A 13,202-nucleotide genomic window follows, 5' to 3' on the forward strand; every position below is an offset into this window, starting at 1 on the left:
ACATGTCCCCTCATGTGACAGTGTCACATGAGCATGGACATGTTTGTACATCTCATAAATTTTATTTACAATGGATGAGGTTTCCTGAAAAGCACGAAGGCTGCTTGGGCTCTTCGCCTGCCCACCAACCTTAAGGTTGGATGGGCAGCGCTGTTAATTACAGAATTACCTGGAAAAACTCAGCAGGTCTGGCAGCATCGGCGGAGAAGAAAAGAGTTGACGTTTTGAGTCCTCATGACCCTTCGACAGAACTAGGTGAATCCAAGGAACGGGTAAAATATAAGCTGGTTTAAGGTGGGGTGGGGGTGTGTGTGTGGGTTGGGTGGGGGGAGAGAAGTTGAGGGCGTGGTGTGGTTGTAGGGACAAACAAGCAGTGATAGAAGCACATCATCAAAAGATGTCACAGACAACAGAACAAAAGAACACATAGGTGTCGAAGTTGGTGATATTATCTAAACGAATGTGCTAATTAAGAATGGATGGTAGGGCACTCAAGGTATAACTCTAGTGGGGGTGGGGGGAACATAAAAGATTTAAAAATATTTAAAAATAATGGAAATAGGTGGGAAAAAGAAAAATCTATATAATTTATTGGAAAAAAACAAAAGGAAGGGGGAAGAAACAGAAAGGGGGTGGGGATGGAGGAGGGAGCTCAAGACCTAAAGTTGTTGAATTCAGTATTCAGTCCGGAAGGCTGTAAAGTGCCTAGTCGGAAGATGAGGTGTTGTTCCTCCAGTTTGCGTTAGGTTTCACTGGAAAAATGCAGCAAGCCAAGGACAGACATGTGGGCAAGAGAGCAGGGTGGAGTGTTGAAATGGCAAGCGACAGGGAGGTTTGGGTCATTATTGCGGACAGACCGCAGGTGTTCTGCAAAGCGGTCGCCCAGTTTATGTTTGGTCTCTCCAATGTAGAGGAGACCGCATTGGGAGCAACGAATGCAGTAGATTAAGTTGGGGGAAATGCAAGTGAAATGTTGCTTCACTTGAAAGGAGTGTTTGGGCCCTTGGATGGTGAGGAGAGAGGAAGTGAAGGGGTAGGTGTTACACCTTTTGCGTGGGCATGGGGTGGTGCCATAGGTGGGGGTTGAGGAGTAGGGGGTGATGGAGGAGTGGACCAGGGTGTCCCGGAAGGAACAATCCCTACGGAATGCCGACAGTGGGGGTGAAGGGAAGATGTGTTTGGTAGTGGCATCATGCTGGAGTTGGCGGAAATGGCGAACGATGATCCTTTGAATGCTGAGGCTGGTGGGGTGATAAGTGAGGACAAGGGGGACCCTATCATGTTTCTGGGAGGGAGGAGAAGGCGTAAGGGCGGATGCGCGGGAGATGGGCCGGACATGGTTGAGGGCCCTGTCAACGACCGTGGGTGGAAAACCTCGGTTAAGGAAGAAGGAGGACATGTCAGAGGAACTGTTTTTGAAGGTAGCATCATCGGAATAGATGCGATGGAGGCGAAGGAACTGAGAGAATGGGATGGAGTCTTTACAGGAAGCGGGGTGTGAGGAGCTGTAGTCAAGGTAGCTGTGGGAGTCGGTAGGCTTGTAATGAATGTTGGTGGACAGTTTATCATCAGAGGTTGAGACAGAGAGGTCAAGGAAGGGAAGGGAAGTGTCAGAGTTGGACCACGTGAAAATGATGGAGGGGTGAAGATTGGAAGCAAAATTAATAAATTTTTCCAAGTCCCGACGAGAGCACGAAGCAGCACCGAAGTAATCATCGATGTACCGGAGAAGGAGTTGTGGAAGGGGGCCGGAGTAGGACTGGAACAAGGAATGTTCCACATACCCCATAAAGAGACAGGCATAGCTGGGGCCCATGCGGGTACCCATAGCCACACCTTTTATTTGGAGGAAGTGAGAGGAGTTGAAGGAGAAATTGTTCAGCGTGAGAACAAGCTCAGCCAGACAGAGGAGAGTAGTGGTGGATGGGGATTGTTCGGGCCTCTGTTTGAGGAAGAAGCTAAGGGCCCTCAGACCATCCTGGTGGGGGATGGAGGTGTAGAGGGATTGGACGTCCATGGTGAAGAGGAAGCGGTTGGGGCCAGGGAACTGGAAATTGTTGATGTGACGTAAGGTGTCAGAGGAATCACGGAAGGGACTGGACAAGGGGAGAGAGAAGGGAGTCAAGATAACGAGAGATGAGTTCTGTGGGGCAGGAGCAAGCTGACACGATCCGTCTACCGGGACAGTTCTGTTTGTGGATTTTGGGTAGGAGGTAGAAGCGGGCCGTCTGAGGTTGGGCGACTATCAAGTTGGAAGCTGTGGGAGGAAGATCCCCAGAGGAGATGAGGTCAGTGACAGTCCTGGAAACAATGGCTTGATGTTCAGTGGTGGGGTCATGGTCCAGGGAGAGGTAGGTGGAAGTGTCTGCGAGTTGACGGTCAGCCTCCGCAAGGCTGACCTCTACCTCGCGGAGGCTGATCTGCTTCTATCACTGCTTGTTTGTCCCTACAACCACACCACCCAACTCACCGCCCCCCCCAACCTTAAACCAGCTTATATTTCACCCGTTCCTTGGATTCACCTAGTTCTGTCGAAAGGTCATGAGGACTCAAAACGTCAACTCTTTTCTTCTCCGCCGATGCTGCCAGACCTGCTGAGTTTTTCCATTTAATTCTGTTTTTGTTTTGGATTTCCAGCATCCGCAGTTTTTTGTTTTTATATTTATTTTAGCGCTGTTAATTAGCTTAATTAGTTTCCTAAAGGCCTCTGACAGTTCGGCCAGCATGCGCCCGCCGAACAAAATATCCAAATGACGCGCAATGATGTCGGGACGCTTGCCCGACATCATCGCGAGTCATTTTGCACGTTGGTGTATTGGGCCCGCCCCTGCACACCAATGGCAGTATTGTGGCCATAGAGTTATACAGCACAGAAACAGGCCCTTCAGCCCATTGTGTCCTTGCCGGCCATCAAGCACCTATATATGTTAATCCCATTTTCCAGCGCTTGGCCCGTAGCCCTGTATGCTATGGCATTTCAAGTGCTCATTTAAATACTTCTTAAATGTTGTGAGTGTTCCTGCCTCTACCACCCCCAATCAGCATGGTGAATCTTTTTTGAACTGCCTCCAATGCCAGTATATCCTTTCTTAAATACGGGAACCAAAACTGTGCACAGTACTCCAGGTGCAGCCTCACCAACACCCAAAGTGATGGAAGGGGTCATCATTAGTTTGCTGGTAAGATCCTGATAAAGTGGTTTCTCACACCAAGTGACACACTTATTCTAAAAGAGAGAGAGGGAGAGAGAGCAGCCTTGAGCCTGTTTCCTCTGCTGAAGACATTTTTGACACTGCCTCTGTCACTTGTAATCTCTCTCAAGTGGCCTTGCCTTGAAATACTTCACCCATTGTGCATTTCCAAGAGGTTTTGGATGTGTCTGTCTGTAGCAGCTGTTTTAATATCCAATATTTTGCATTTTTAACCTCTCTTCCTTAGAGAGTGATGAGTTTTGATTGGTGTCTGGATTATAAGAAATGCCTCCCTCTTCACAATCCCCTGAGAGCGACTTGTTTGTTTCTCACCTTCACCTTGGAATATGACCTTGTATTTTTAAGCAGTTTGCTCTGTCTCAGTTCAGATTGCAAAATTTCCAGTTAGTTGAAAGTTGAAAGTCACACTTTCAAAAAATAGAGCGGCACAACAGCCTCGTGACACAAACATTTATTCACTTACCACTTCAAAGGCAGATAATCCTTTAATAACCTCTTAAAACAGTCAACAGAACTCAGCCCCCAACTGAAATAGGGTGGTTCTAGAGCTTTTGAAACACAGCCAAGTATTCATAATTGCCCCAGCAATCAGACAAACCCTTGGAAATGTAAACAATGGTGTCTATTGAAACTGAAAAACAGAAGGCTTTTTTTTTTCTAAGCTACATCGGTGGGTGTCTTTTCCATTTCAAGCTGATTGCCTGTCAATTAATGAAGTAGAGCAGGCGGTTAATTTCTTTTTAACTTTCAATAGCGAGGCATATTTTTCAAAATGAAAGATCTCCAGACATTTAACTCTCAGTCCAAAATATGACAAGCACATTTTTCTACAGTTTTGATCCACTGTATGGCATGTCCTCCAGTAGCGGAAGAGTCTAAATGCGAACAATACATAGTATTAATGGGAAGCACTATTATTTATATATTTACATCTGGTAACTGGATATATAGCTGAGGTGAACTGAAGACCTGGGCTGGTGGGTTTTCCTGAAAATTGTAAGAAGTGAACCTGTTTGTATTGTTGAAATGATTGAATGATAATGGAATTTTATTGAAATGTACTTACAGCATATTTCCAAACCTGTATTTATGAGACTCACTTGGTCTATTCTGTTCAGTTAATATGTAATGCTTATAGAGGTGCTTCGCTCTTTCCTGAAGAATGACTCAGGAGTGGCCATACACCTTCTCCGCAAGTTGTGATGTCAGCACCATGTCATCTGGATACTGAACCTGCAGTTCCTCATTTGCAATGTAGTGTGTGTCAGAAAATTCTGAAAGTAGCGACCAACCTCTTCATGGTCTATTTCCAGTGGTGATGCATTACAAATCAGATTTTCTTGCGCAGCATATCTGCTTAACCATCTTGGACAAGAACTTGTAGAATGGCTGTTCAGGCCCATGTGGTAGATTATGAACTCCCATAGTTCTTATCCAGTCCACCACCATCATACACTTTGGATCCCGTCCATATATCACACAGTCATAACCATACCTTTTGTGTTTCACAATAAGCCCCTCTGAAAACTCTCTTTTTCTGTGGTAAAATTAGTCTTAACGCATCTCACCACTTAAACAACGCTGTCAATGTATTTCAATTTCAGGGCAGAGCTCTATGATGAATTACTGCAGTTGAAACACATCAACATTACAATACAGCATCTAATATTGACATTTGAAGTACCAAAATCTTTAACAGTAACCTGTCAGAGTGACCCTCTTAGCAGTTTTCCTTCAGTGGTCACAAACTCTCCAAAAAGGCAAGTTTAATTAGGGCTTTTAAAACCTGTATCAGCATATGAAAATAAGGGGGGGCGGGGGAGGAATTCAAAATTCCCTTTGGGCTCACAATATTGACCCGATCTCAGAAGAAGCGCTTGCAGGGTATCAAGCCAAGGCCATCCCGACCCATGAAAAGGCCACACAAAAATGGAGTGGGGTCAGAAAGACACTGCAAATCCAAAATTACTACAAAAAATTCTAACTTCTTGTCATTCCAGACCCCATTCCCACCTCCATCACTGGACAAAAATCCTGTGTCAATATTTTGAAACCGGTCAGCTTCTCCTTTTCAAGCACAACATGTATGCTTCTGGTTTTGCTTATACATACTGTTCCTCCTGAGGTGGGGATCTATCTAATTCTTATCTATTTAGTGCTTTTGAAAATTCTGCAAGGATTCACGCAAAATAAGAATTGTTCTTGATTTTCATCTTTTAAGGGAAGAGTAAGTGTTGATAAATATTTGAAACACAGGTATATACAGGGTGTGGGAGAATGCAGAGCAGTGAGATTATTTTTGGACTGCAGTAGCAAAGACTAGCTGAGCACAATGGCAGAACAGCCTCCTCTTGTGCTATAAAAGGCTACATATTTCTATTTTTCAATGAATTATCCAGACCAGGAAAAAGACCGCCCAGAACCATGGAGTAAAATATTGGCACATGGAATGTTTTACAAATATTTCTGTATGCGTCAATTGGTAGTTAAGTGTTAGTGAGAGCAATTTTGTATCATGTTTTACCATTTTTCTTGTATTTTTGCTTCACAGTGTTTCGACAAGGAGACATTGGGACAAGTTGGTATGCTGTACTTGCTGGATCTTTGGATGTTAAAGTGTCAGAAACAGCCAACCAACAGGTAAAGGGAGTGTTTTGTTTAAATGCACTGGCCATGAAATTTGACTCCTTAGCATCCAGCTTTTCAGCATTATGAGTCCCATTTTGGTTCCAAAATGGTATCTGCAGTGTGCCGTAGACTTCTGGCATGTGTCATGCCAGATGCCATTTTGGTGAAGTCAGCAGCACATGTGCAAGGACCATCTGCTGGAAGTATGCAGAATCGGCAGATTGTGACACCAATCAGTGTGTAGCACTGATCTGACTTCAGCTCTGCTATCTTGGAGTTCAACACTCCAGCTAATGCTGTTTCTTAAACAGCTGAACTCATGTTCCATAACTAGAAAGAGTCTTTACAGTGTTATTTAAAGGGATAATTCAGTACCTATAGGTTATCCACTGATTGATTTCTATTGGTTGTTGCTGAGATTATAGAAGGGTTTGGTGGTTTCTGGAGTACTGTTGCTAAAGTCTACAGAGAATGATATGACATATGCAGAAGGACTTTGTCCTGACATCAGGGATTTTGCACATGGGTGCAGCAGTGTATATTCTCCTTCGACTGCAGCATGAAAGGGAGAATGAGTAAAGGGCAGACAGAACAGGACAGGTTTCTGGAAGAAGGAGGAGGAAATTTGGGAGAAGGACTCTCAGCAGGGAGACCATGTTTGCCCAAGGTGCTTAAGGACCAATTCACCTACACTGAACATAAACAAAGAGAAGTTTGTCAGACATCTGCACTTTAATAGGGGCATCCTTATTGAAATGAGCCACCTGCTACAACCACAACTGCAGCCTCAAGGCAGGGCAAGGGTGGTATTGCCAGTGTCTGTGAAGGTGACCATGAACGTTTATGCATCAAACTCCTTCCAGCCTGAAATGGGTGATATTTGCAACATCTCCCACATTGCCATTCACTGTTACATAAGAGAGGTAACTGAGGCTTTGTATTCCAAGAGACCTAAACTACATTTCATTCCCTCTTGCCAGAGAGAAGACAGTGGAGCCAGCACGTGGCTTTGTGGGGATTGCAGGCTTCCCTATGGTTCAGGGTGCCATTGACTGCATACATGTTTTTCGGGCACCGCATGACAATTCTGAGATGTATTCAAAGAGGTTCTGCAACTGCGAGGAAATCCACTCGCTCAATCTGCAGCTGGCCTTATGACCATATGCAGTGAATCATGCAGGCCAATGCCTGGTACCCTGGCAGCAGTCATGATGCCTTCATTCTGTGGCAGTCTGCTGTGCCACCTGCATTTGAGCCACCACGACAAACCAAAATGTAGCTACTGGGTAACCAGGGCTATCTGCTGATGACATCGCTCATAACTCCACTGCACAAGCCACATGCATATCTGCAGCATGCATGCAATGAAAGCCATGCTGCCACAAGAAATGTGATAGCTAGAGGGGGTGCAGAGGGGATTCACCAGGATGTTGCCTGGGATGAAACATTTAAGTTATGAAGAGAGGTTGGATAGACTTGGGTTGTTTTCATTGGAGCAGAGAAGACTGAGGGACGACCTGATCGAAGTGTACAAGATTATGAGGGGCATGGACAGGGTGGATAGGGTCAGTCACAAGGGGACATAAGTTCAAGGTGACGGGCAGGAGGTTTAGGGGGGATGTGAGGAAAAGCTTTTTTTACCCAGAGGGTGGTGAAGGTCTGGAATGAGCTGCCTGCGAGGGTGGTGGAGTCGGGTTGCCTCACATCCTTTAAAAAGTACCTGGATGAGCACTTGGCATGTCATAACATTCAAGGCTATGGGCCAAGTGCTGGTAAATGGGATTAGGTAGGTAGGTCAGGTGTTTCTCATGTGTCGGTGCCTTTTCTGCACTGTGTGATTCTGTGACCTTTGGCATTTCCATTATTTCCTGTTAAAATTATATTGGGGTCCTGTTTGCATGCATTCAAAAGTTACCCGCCTGATTCTTGTGGATGCTTTGACTGCATAAAAAAGCTGCATGGTTAAGATGGCAATGTCAGGGGTTGAGCGGCAGGTGCATGTGAAGAACTCCTAGGCTATTTTAACTTCATTCTACCCCATTCCTGCCAGGTGGGGAGGTTAAAATTCCTTCTTCATGTGTGGAAGAGGAAGAAAATTTTCAATTTCCTTGCAAAAGGGAGGTACCAGTTAGATAGGGCACAGAATATTTTCAGGTTTCAGGGTGCCCAAGAGTCCAGGGCATTGTTAATAGCATTCGCATCAGCATCAGATCACTTCACATCAATCCCATGATTTACATCAATCGAAAAGATTTCCATTAATTTTCAGATGGTTTCTGCCTATATAACCATCATAATGTAAATGAATGTCTAAATCCAGGATGCATCCATTAGATATTATATTATATTTATTTTGTAGCTGTCTACAGTGCCGAAATTGTTAGACAATTCCCACAGACTGAAAAAATGGTTGCCAGAGACCAGGGTTTTATTTTCCAGAGCCGTGGTTGGGGATCCAAAATAGTAGCAGAACATAAATATAATAAGGCACATGGTTCAACCAGATTTACTGTTGAAGCAAAGATCAGACAGCTCAAGCAGGGTGCTCCTCCATAGCCCAGCAGAACTGTCAAAAAGAATCATGGCCTCTTGAGTATTGCATAACTTTGCAACACAAAGAGGAGTATACATGCATGCAGAATGAAGAGGAGGCCTATAGCAGAGGAAAAGGATGAGGAAATGGACAAAGTTACAATGTGGCCTGGAAAACTGGTGCAACATATGTCATTAATAACTGCTTCCAGTAATTCCCTGATCTGGATCATGCACACATATTGCAGACAAATTAAACATTACCCAATATTCCTAGAAACAATATGCATTTTTCATCTCTTGTACCTGAACCACTATCTTACACCACTTACTGTCAGCTATTATTTTAATATGGCCCTTCCCAACAAACCTGTCTACACTAAAGAGTAATTAAGCACTCAAACTATTTTTAGGTTTATGTAATAAAATATTTCTAGTCTCCATCATTATGCGTACATTGGTGACTTTGTAAGATATGTTTATTTTAGTGCCTATCTTACTACGTTGTCACATGTGCTGCTTCAGTGAGGGGAGAAAATGGAGATAAAAGTGATATTATCCTTCTCGGTACAGGGTCATGAAATGCATCTGGACCTGCTATTGCTGGAGCCTTGTCTAAGGGAGCCTTGCCTGAGGAGTTACCAGCTAATTGACACCTGAAACCTGGAAATATTCTGTGCCCTATCTAACTGGTACCTCCTTTCCACAAGGAAATTGATAACTTTCATCCTCCTCCAGACATGAAAGAGGAGAATACTTAGTCTCAGTAAGTGCTCAGAGCTTATGATGCAGGTCCTTCTTGCTGCATTGATTTGGAGGATGGAAGAGGAGCGACATTAACAATAGGCTTAACAACTTGGGAGATAGCAGTTGGATCTGTTAAAAGCAGGTGAGGAGGCCATAGAAGATCATACCCTATCCACAGATTTAAAAGTCCAACAGTGAATTTTCTAGGCCAGTTTGAGAAGCAGTTGGCACGAGTAGACTGTACTTCTTCAGGCAGGCTGTCACAGATTTGGGTAGCTTCCTGTAAGAAGTCTTGCTTGTCCAAGTGGCTGTAATTTTTCAGTGACTGTGAAAGTCACCACCACCTTTAATTGCTTATTCTCAGGCTCATATCAGGGTGCTACAGAGGACATCTGCCAGTCTGCAGTACACAAGGCATCAATCAGATTACTAATGCCTTATTTGCCAGGGTCAATCAATATCACCTTCCCTATGGACATCAACAGTTAAACTGATAGAGTTCAGGGATTTGCAGCAGTTGCTGGCTTTCCTCATGCACAGAGTTGTAGTTGGCACTTGTGTAGCCATCAAAGTATCAGAAGACCAATTGAAGGTCAGCAATAGGAAGGGATTTCACTTGATTACATGTGATCACCACAACAGGATCATCCAAGACTGTACCAGGCGTCCAGGGAGCTGTCACAAACTCTTCAACCTGCACTATTCCATCCTTCCAGGAATGTTAGAGGGTGGCTGCCTGGGGACTCTCCAAATATGGCTGATGACATTCCTTCTCATGCCTGAACTGATACGAGAGCCATGGGACCAGAGTATGGTAACTGAGCATTCTAGAGAACTCTCAAAACAGAGGTTTATGTATCTGGATTGGTCTGGGAATTTCTGACATTATCCATCAGAGAGATTCTCCTGCATTAATGTAGTGTTCTGCATTTTGTACCACCTGCCAGTACATAGAGAATTGAATTCAGTGCAGGTACAGCAACATCATCAACTAATGAGGAAAACTTAAGCAAATGCTGGAAGCAGAGGAAGAACGGCACCACATCACTCTGTGGTCACAGATGCTAGGGATAAGTTGTTAGCATTGTACTTTGGTTAACTTGCTTATTTTCCTCCCCTAAGCTTCTCTGCTTTACAGTTCCTTTTTATATCTTGCATTAAAATATTTTTTTAAAAAATTGAAACAATTCAGCTGACTTTCAATAATAAATAATAAAGGCAATTATTCTTACTCAGATCTCAGACATATACTTCAATTTGGAAAGAATGGTGGATCACATTGATAAGGTTTTTGAGGAAGGGAGTTCCAAAGACTCAAGAGCCCCTGAGAGAAACAATTTCTGCTCATCTCTGTTCTATAATGGTGACCCCTAATTTTAAAACCTCCTAATTCTAGATTCTCCCACAAGAGGAAATATTCTTTCCACATCCACCCTGTCAAGACCCTTCATACCTGCACCTGCATACTAATCTTTCTGTAATTCGTGTACTAGGACATCCAGACCCCTCTGCATCTCCGAGCTCTGCAATCTCTTGCCATTTAGATAATATGCTTCTTTTTTATTTTTCCTGACAAAATGGACAATTTCACATTCCCCTACATTGCATTCCATTTGCCAGATCTTTGCCCACTCACTTAACCTATCAATATTGCCTTTGTAGCCTACAAATGTCCTTTTCACAACTTACTTTCCTACTTGTCATCAGCAAATTTAGCAACCATACCTTTGGTCCTTTATCCAAGTAATTTATATAAATTGTAAAAAGTTGAGGGTCCAGCACTGATCCCTGTGGCACACCACTTATTACATCTTGCCAACCTGAAAAGCACCCATTTATTTCTATCCTCTATTTCCTGTTAGCTAGCCAATCTTCTATCCATGCCAATATGTTGCCTCCTACATCATGAGCTTTTATTTTTCGCAATAACTATTGATTTGGCACCTTATCAAATGCCTTCTGGAAATCTAAGTACTAGTACTTAGTACTGGTTCCCCTTCATCCATAGCATATGTTGCTTCTTCAAAGAACTCCAGTAAATTGGTTAAATATGATTTCCCTCTCACAAAACCATGTTGATCCTGCCTGATTATTTTTTTCACTAGTCCTGCTATAACGTCTTTAATAATAGTTTCTAACATTTTCCCTAAGACAGATGTTAAATTAACTGACCTGTAGTTTCCTGCTTTCTCTCTCCCTCCCTTTTTGAATAAAGGAGTTAACATTCACTATTTTCCAATCTAATGGAACCTTGCCCGAATATATTTGTGTAATGTAAAATTTCTCCATTATGATAAAGAATTCCATGAGTTAAAAAAAATGTTTGTTTATGATATTTCAGCTTCTACCTTAAGCCTATGTGTATAACCCAACCATTGTGTTCTCTGTAAACTGTTTAAAAAGTTAAAGGTAACTGGTACTTTTTAAGCTCCTAGCTTGTAGAATCAGTTTGGGTAGAGATAAGAAATAGAAAAGGCAAGCGATCTCTTACGGAAGTAGTTTATAGACCACCCCACCCCCCAACAGTTGTTACACTATAGGACAGCGTAAACAATAAAAAATAGATGTGGTGTGTAAGAAAGGTACCACAAAAATAATGGGTGACTTTAATCTACATGTAGATTGGGTGAATCAGATTGGCAAAGGTAGTCTGGAAAATTAGTTCATAGTGTGTATTCGGGACAAGTTCTTGGAACAGTACATTCTAGCACCAACCAGAGATCATGGATTTTCCATGATTTCCAGATTTTCCCCTCATTGGGCGGGTGCGGCGGGTGGGCCAAGGAACGGCATGAGACTGACTGCCGCCCGTGATGGTGCTCCGACCATGATTTCACGCTGGCTGGCCAAATGCACGCTAAGAGCCTCGGTGCTGCTGGGGTGGGGGCGGGAGGAGTGCTAGTGCTGAACTGTGCACACATGCGGGGGAGCACGCACTGAAAGCTCCCCGAAGGCACAGAGCTGCCTCAGATTGCTGAAGATTTTTAAGTACAAAAATAAACTTTTCACAAATGATATAAACATGTCCCCACATGGACTCAGTCACATAAAGAGGGACATTTGAAAAATGATGTTAAAAATTTTTTCTTGTTTTGTTTTAGTAACCGTTGGCAACCTCAATCCGCCCGTGGATGAGGTTTTGTTAAAAATGCCAAGACCACATGGCTTATTCGCTTGCCCACCAACCGAATGGTTGAGCGGGCGGTACAAAAGCCAACTTAATTGCTTGCTTAAGGGCCTTAATAGGTCTCTTAATTGTTGGCGGGTGTGCTGCCACCTTTTGCATGCACCAGCCAACCGAAACATAGTGAGAGTGCGCGATGACGTTGGGACGCTCGCCCGTCATCATTGCGCACTATTTCGCTCCTGTTCCGTTCGGGCGTGCACCCGCCCACAGGATGAAAAATTTTGCCTCACACTATTCTAGATTAGCAATGTGCAATGAGACAGAATTAATCAATAACCTCATGGGAAAGGAGCCTCCAGCAACAGCCCTCATAACATAATAGAATTTCACGTTTAATTTTAACGTGAGAAGTGTGGGTCTAAGACTAGTGTTTTAAATCTAAATAAAGGTAATAAGGGTATGAAGATAGAGATGGCTAAAGTGGACTGGGAAACTAGGTTAAAAGATAGGACAGTAACGATGCAGTGGCTGACTTTTAAGGGAATATTTAATAACTCTCAACAAAGATTTATCCCAGTGAGAAAGAAAGACCCTAGGAGAAGGGTGCATCATTAATGGTTAGATAGGGAAGTTAAGGATAGAATCAAATTGAGAGAAACAGTGTACAAATCTGCAAAGATTAATGTTAGGTCAGAAGATGGGACCGATTTTAAGAACCAGCAAAGAATGATTTTAAAGAAAATAAAAGGGGAGAAATTAGAGTATGAGAGAAAGCTAGCTAGAAATATAATAACTGACAGTAAGAGTTTCTGTAAGTATTTAAATAGGAAAAGAGTAATTAAAATGAGTGTCGGTCCTCTAGAGAGTGCATCTGGAATTTATTAATGGAAAACAAGGAAATGGCAGAGGTATTGAACAGGCACTTTGTTTCTGCCTTTGCTGTGAAAGGCTTAGGG

General features: G+C 43.2%; 1 protein-coding gene across 1 annotated transcript in view; it reads left to right on the forward strand.

The window, feature by feature from the left end:
- The window catches only part of rapgef4a (Rap guanine nucleotide exchange factor 4a), a 336,945-nt gene that overhangs the window by 55,613 nt on the left and 268,130 nt on the right, over positions 1-13,202 (forward strand). The window contains exon 3 of the mRNA XM_041201514.1: positions 5,764-5,852. Coding sequence (XP_041057448.1) covers positions 5,764-5,852 — 89 coding nt within the window. The remainder of the gene's footprint in view (positions 1-5,763; positions 5,853-13,202) is intronic.

The sequence above is a fragment of the Carcharodon carcharias genome, chromosome 12 (genome assembly GCF_017639515.1).
Source record: "Carcharodon carcharias isolate sCarCar2 chromosome 12, sCarCar2.pri, whole genome shotgun sequence".
NCBI lineage: Eukaryota > Metazoa > Chordata > Chondrichthyes > Lamniformes > Lamnidae > Carcharodon > Carcharodon carcharias.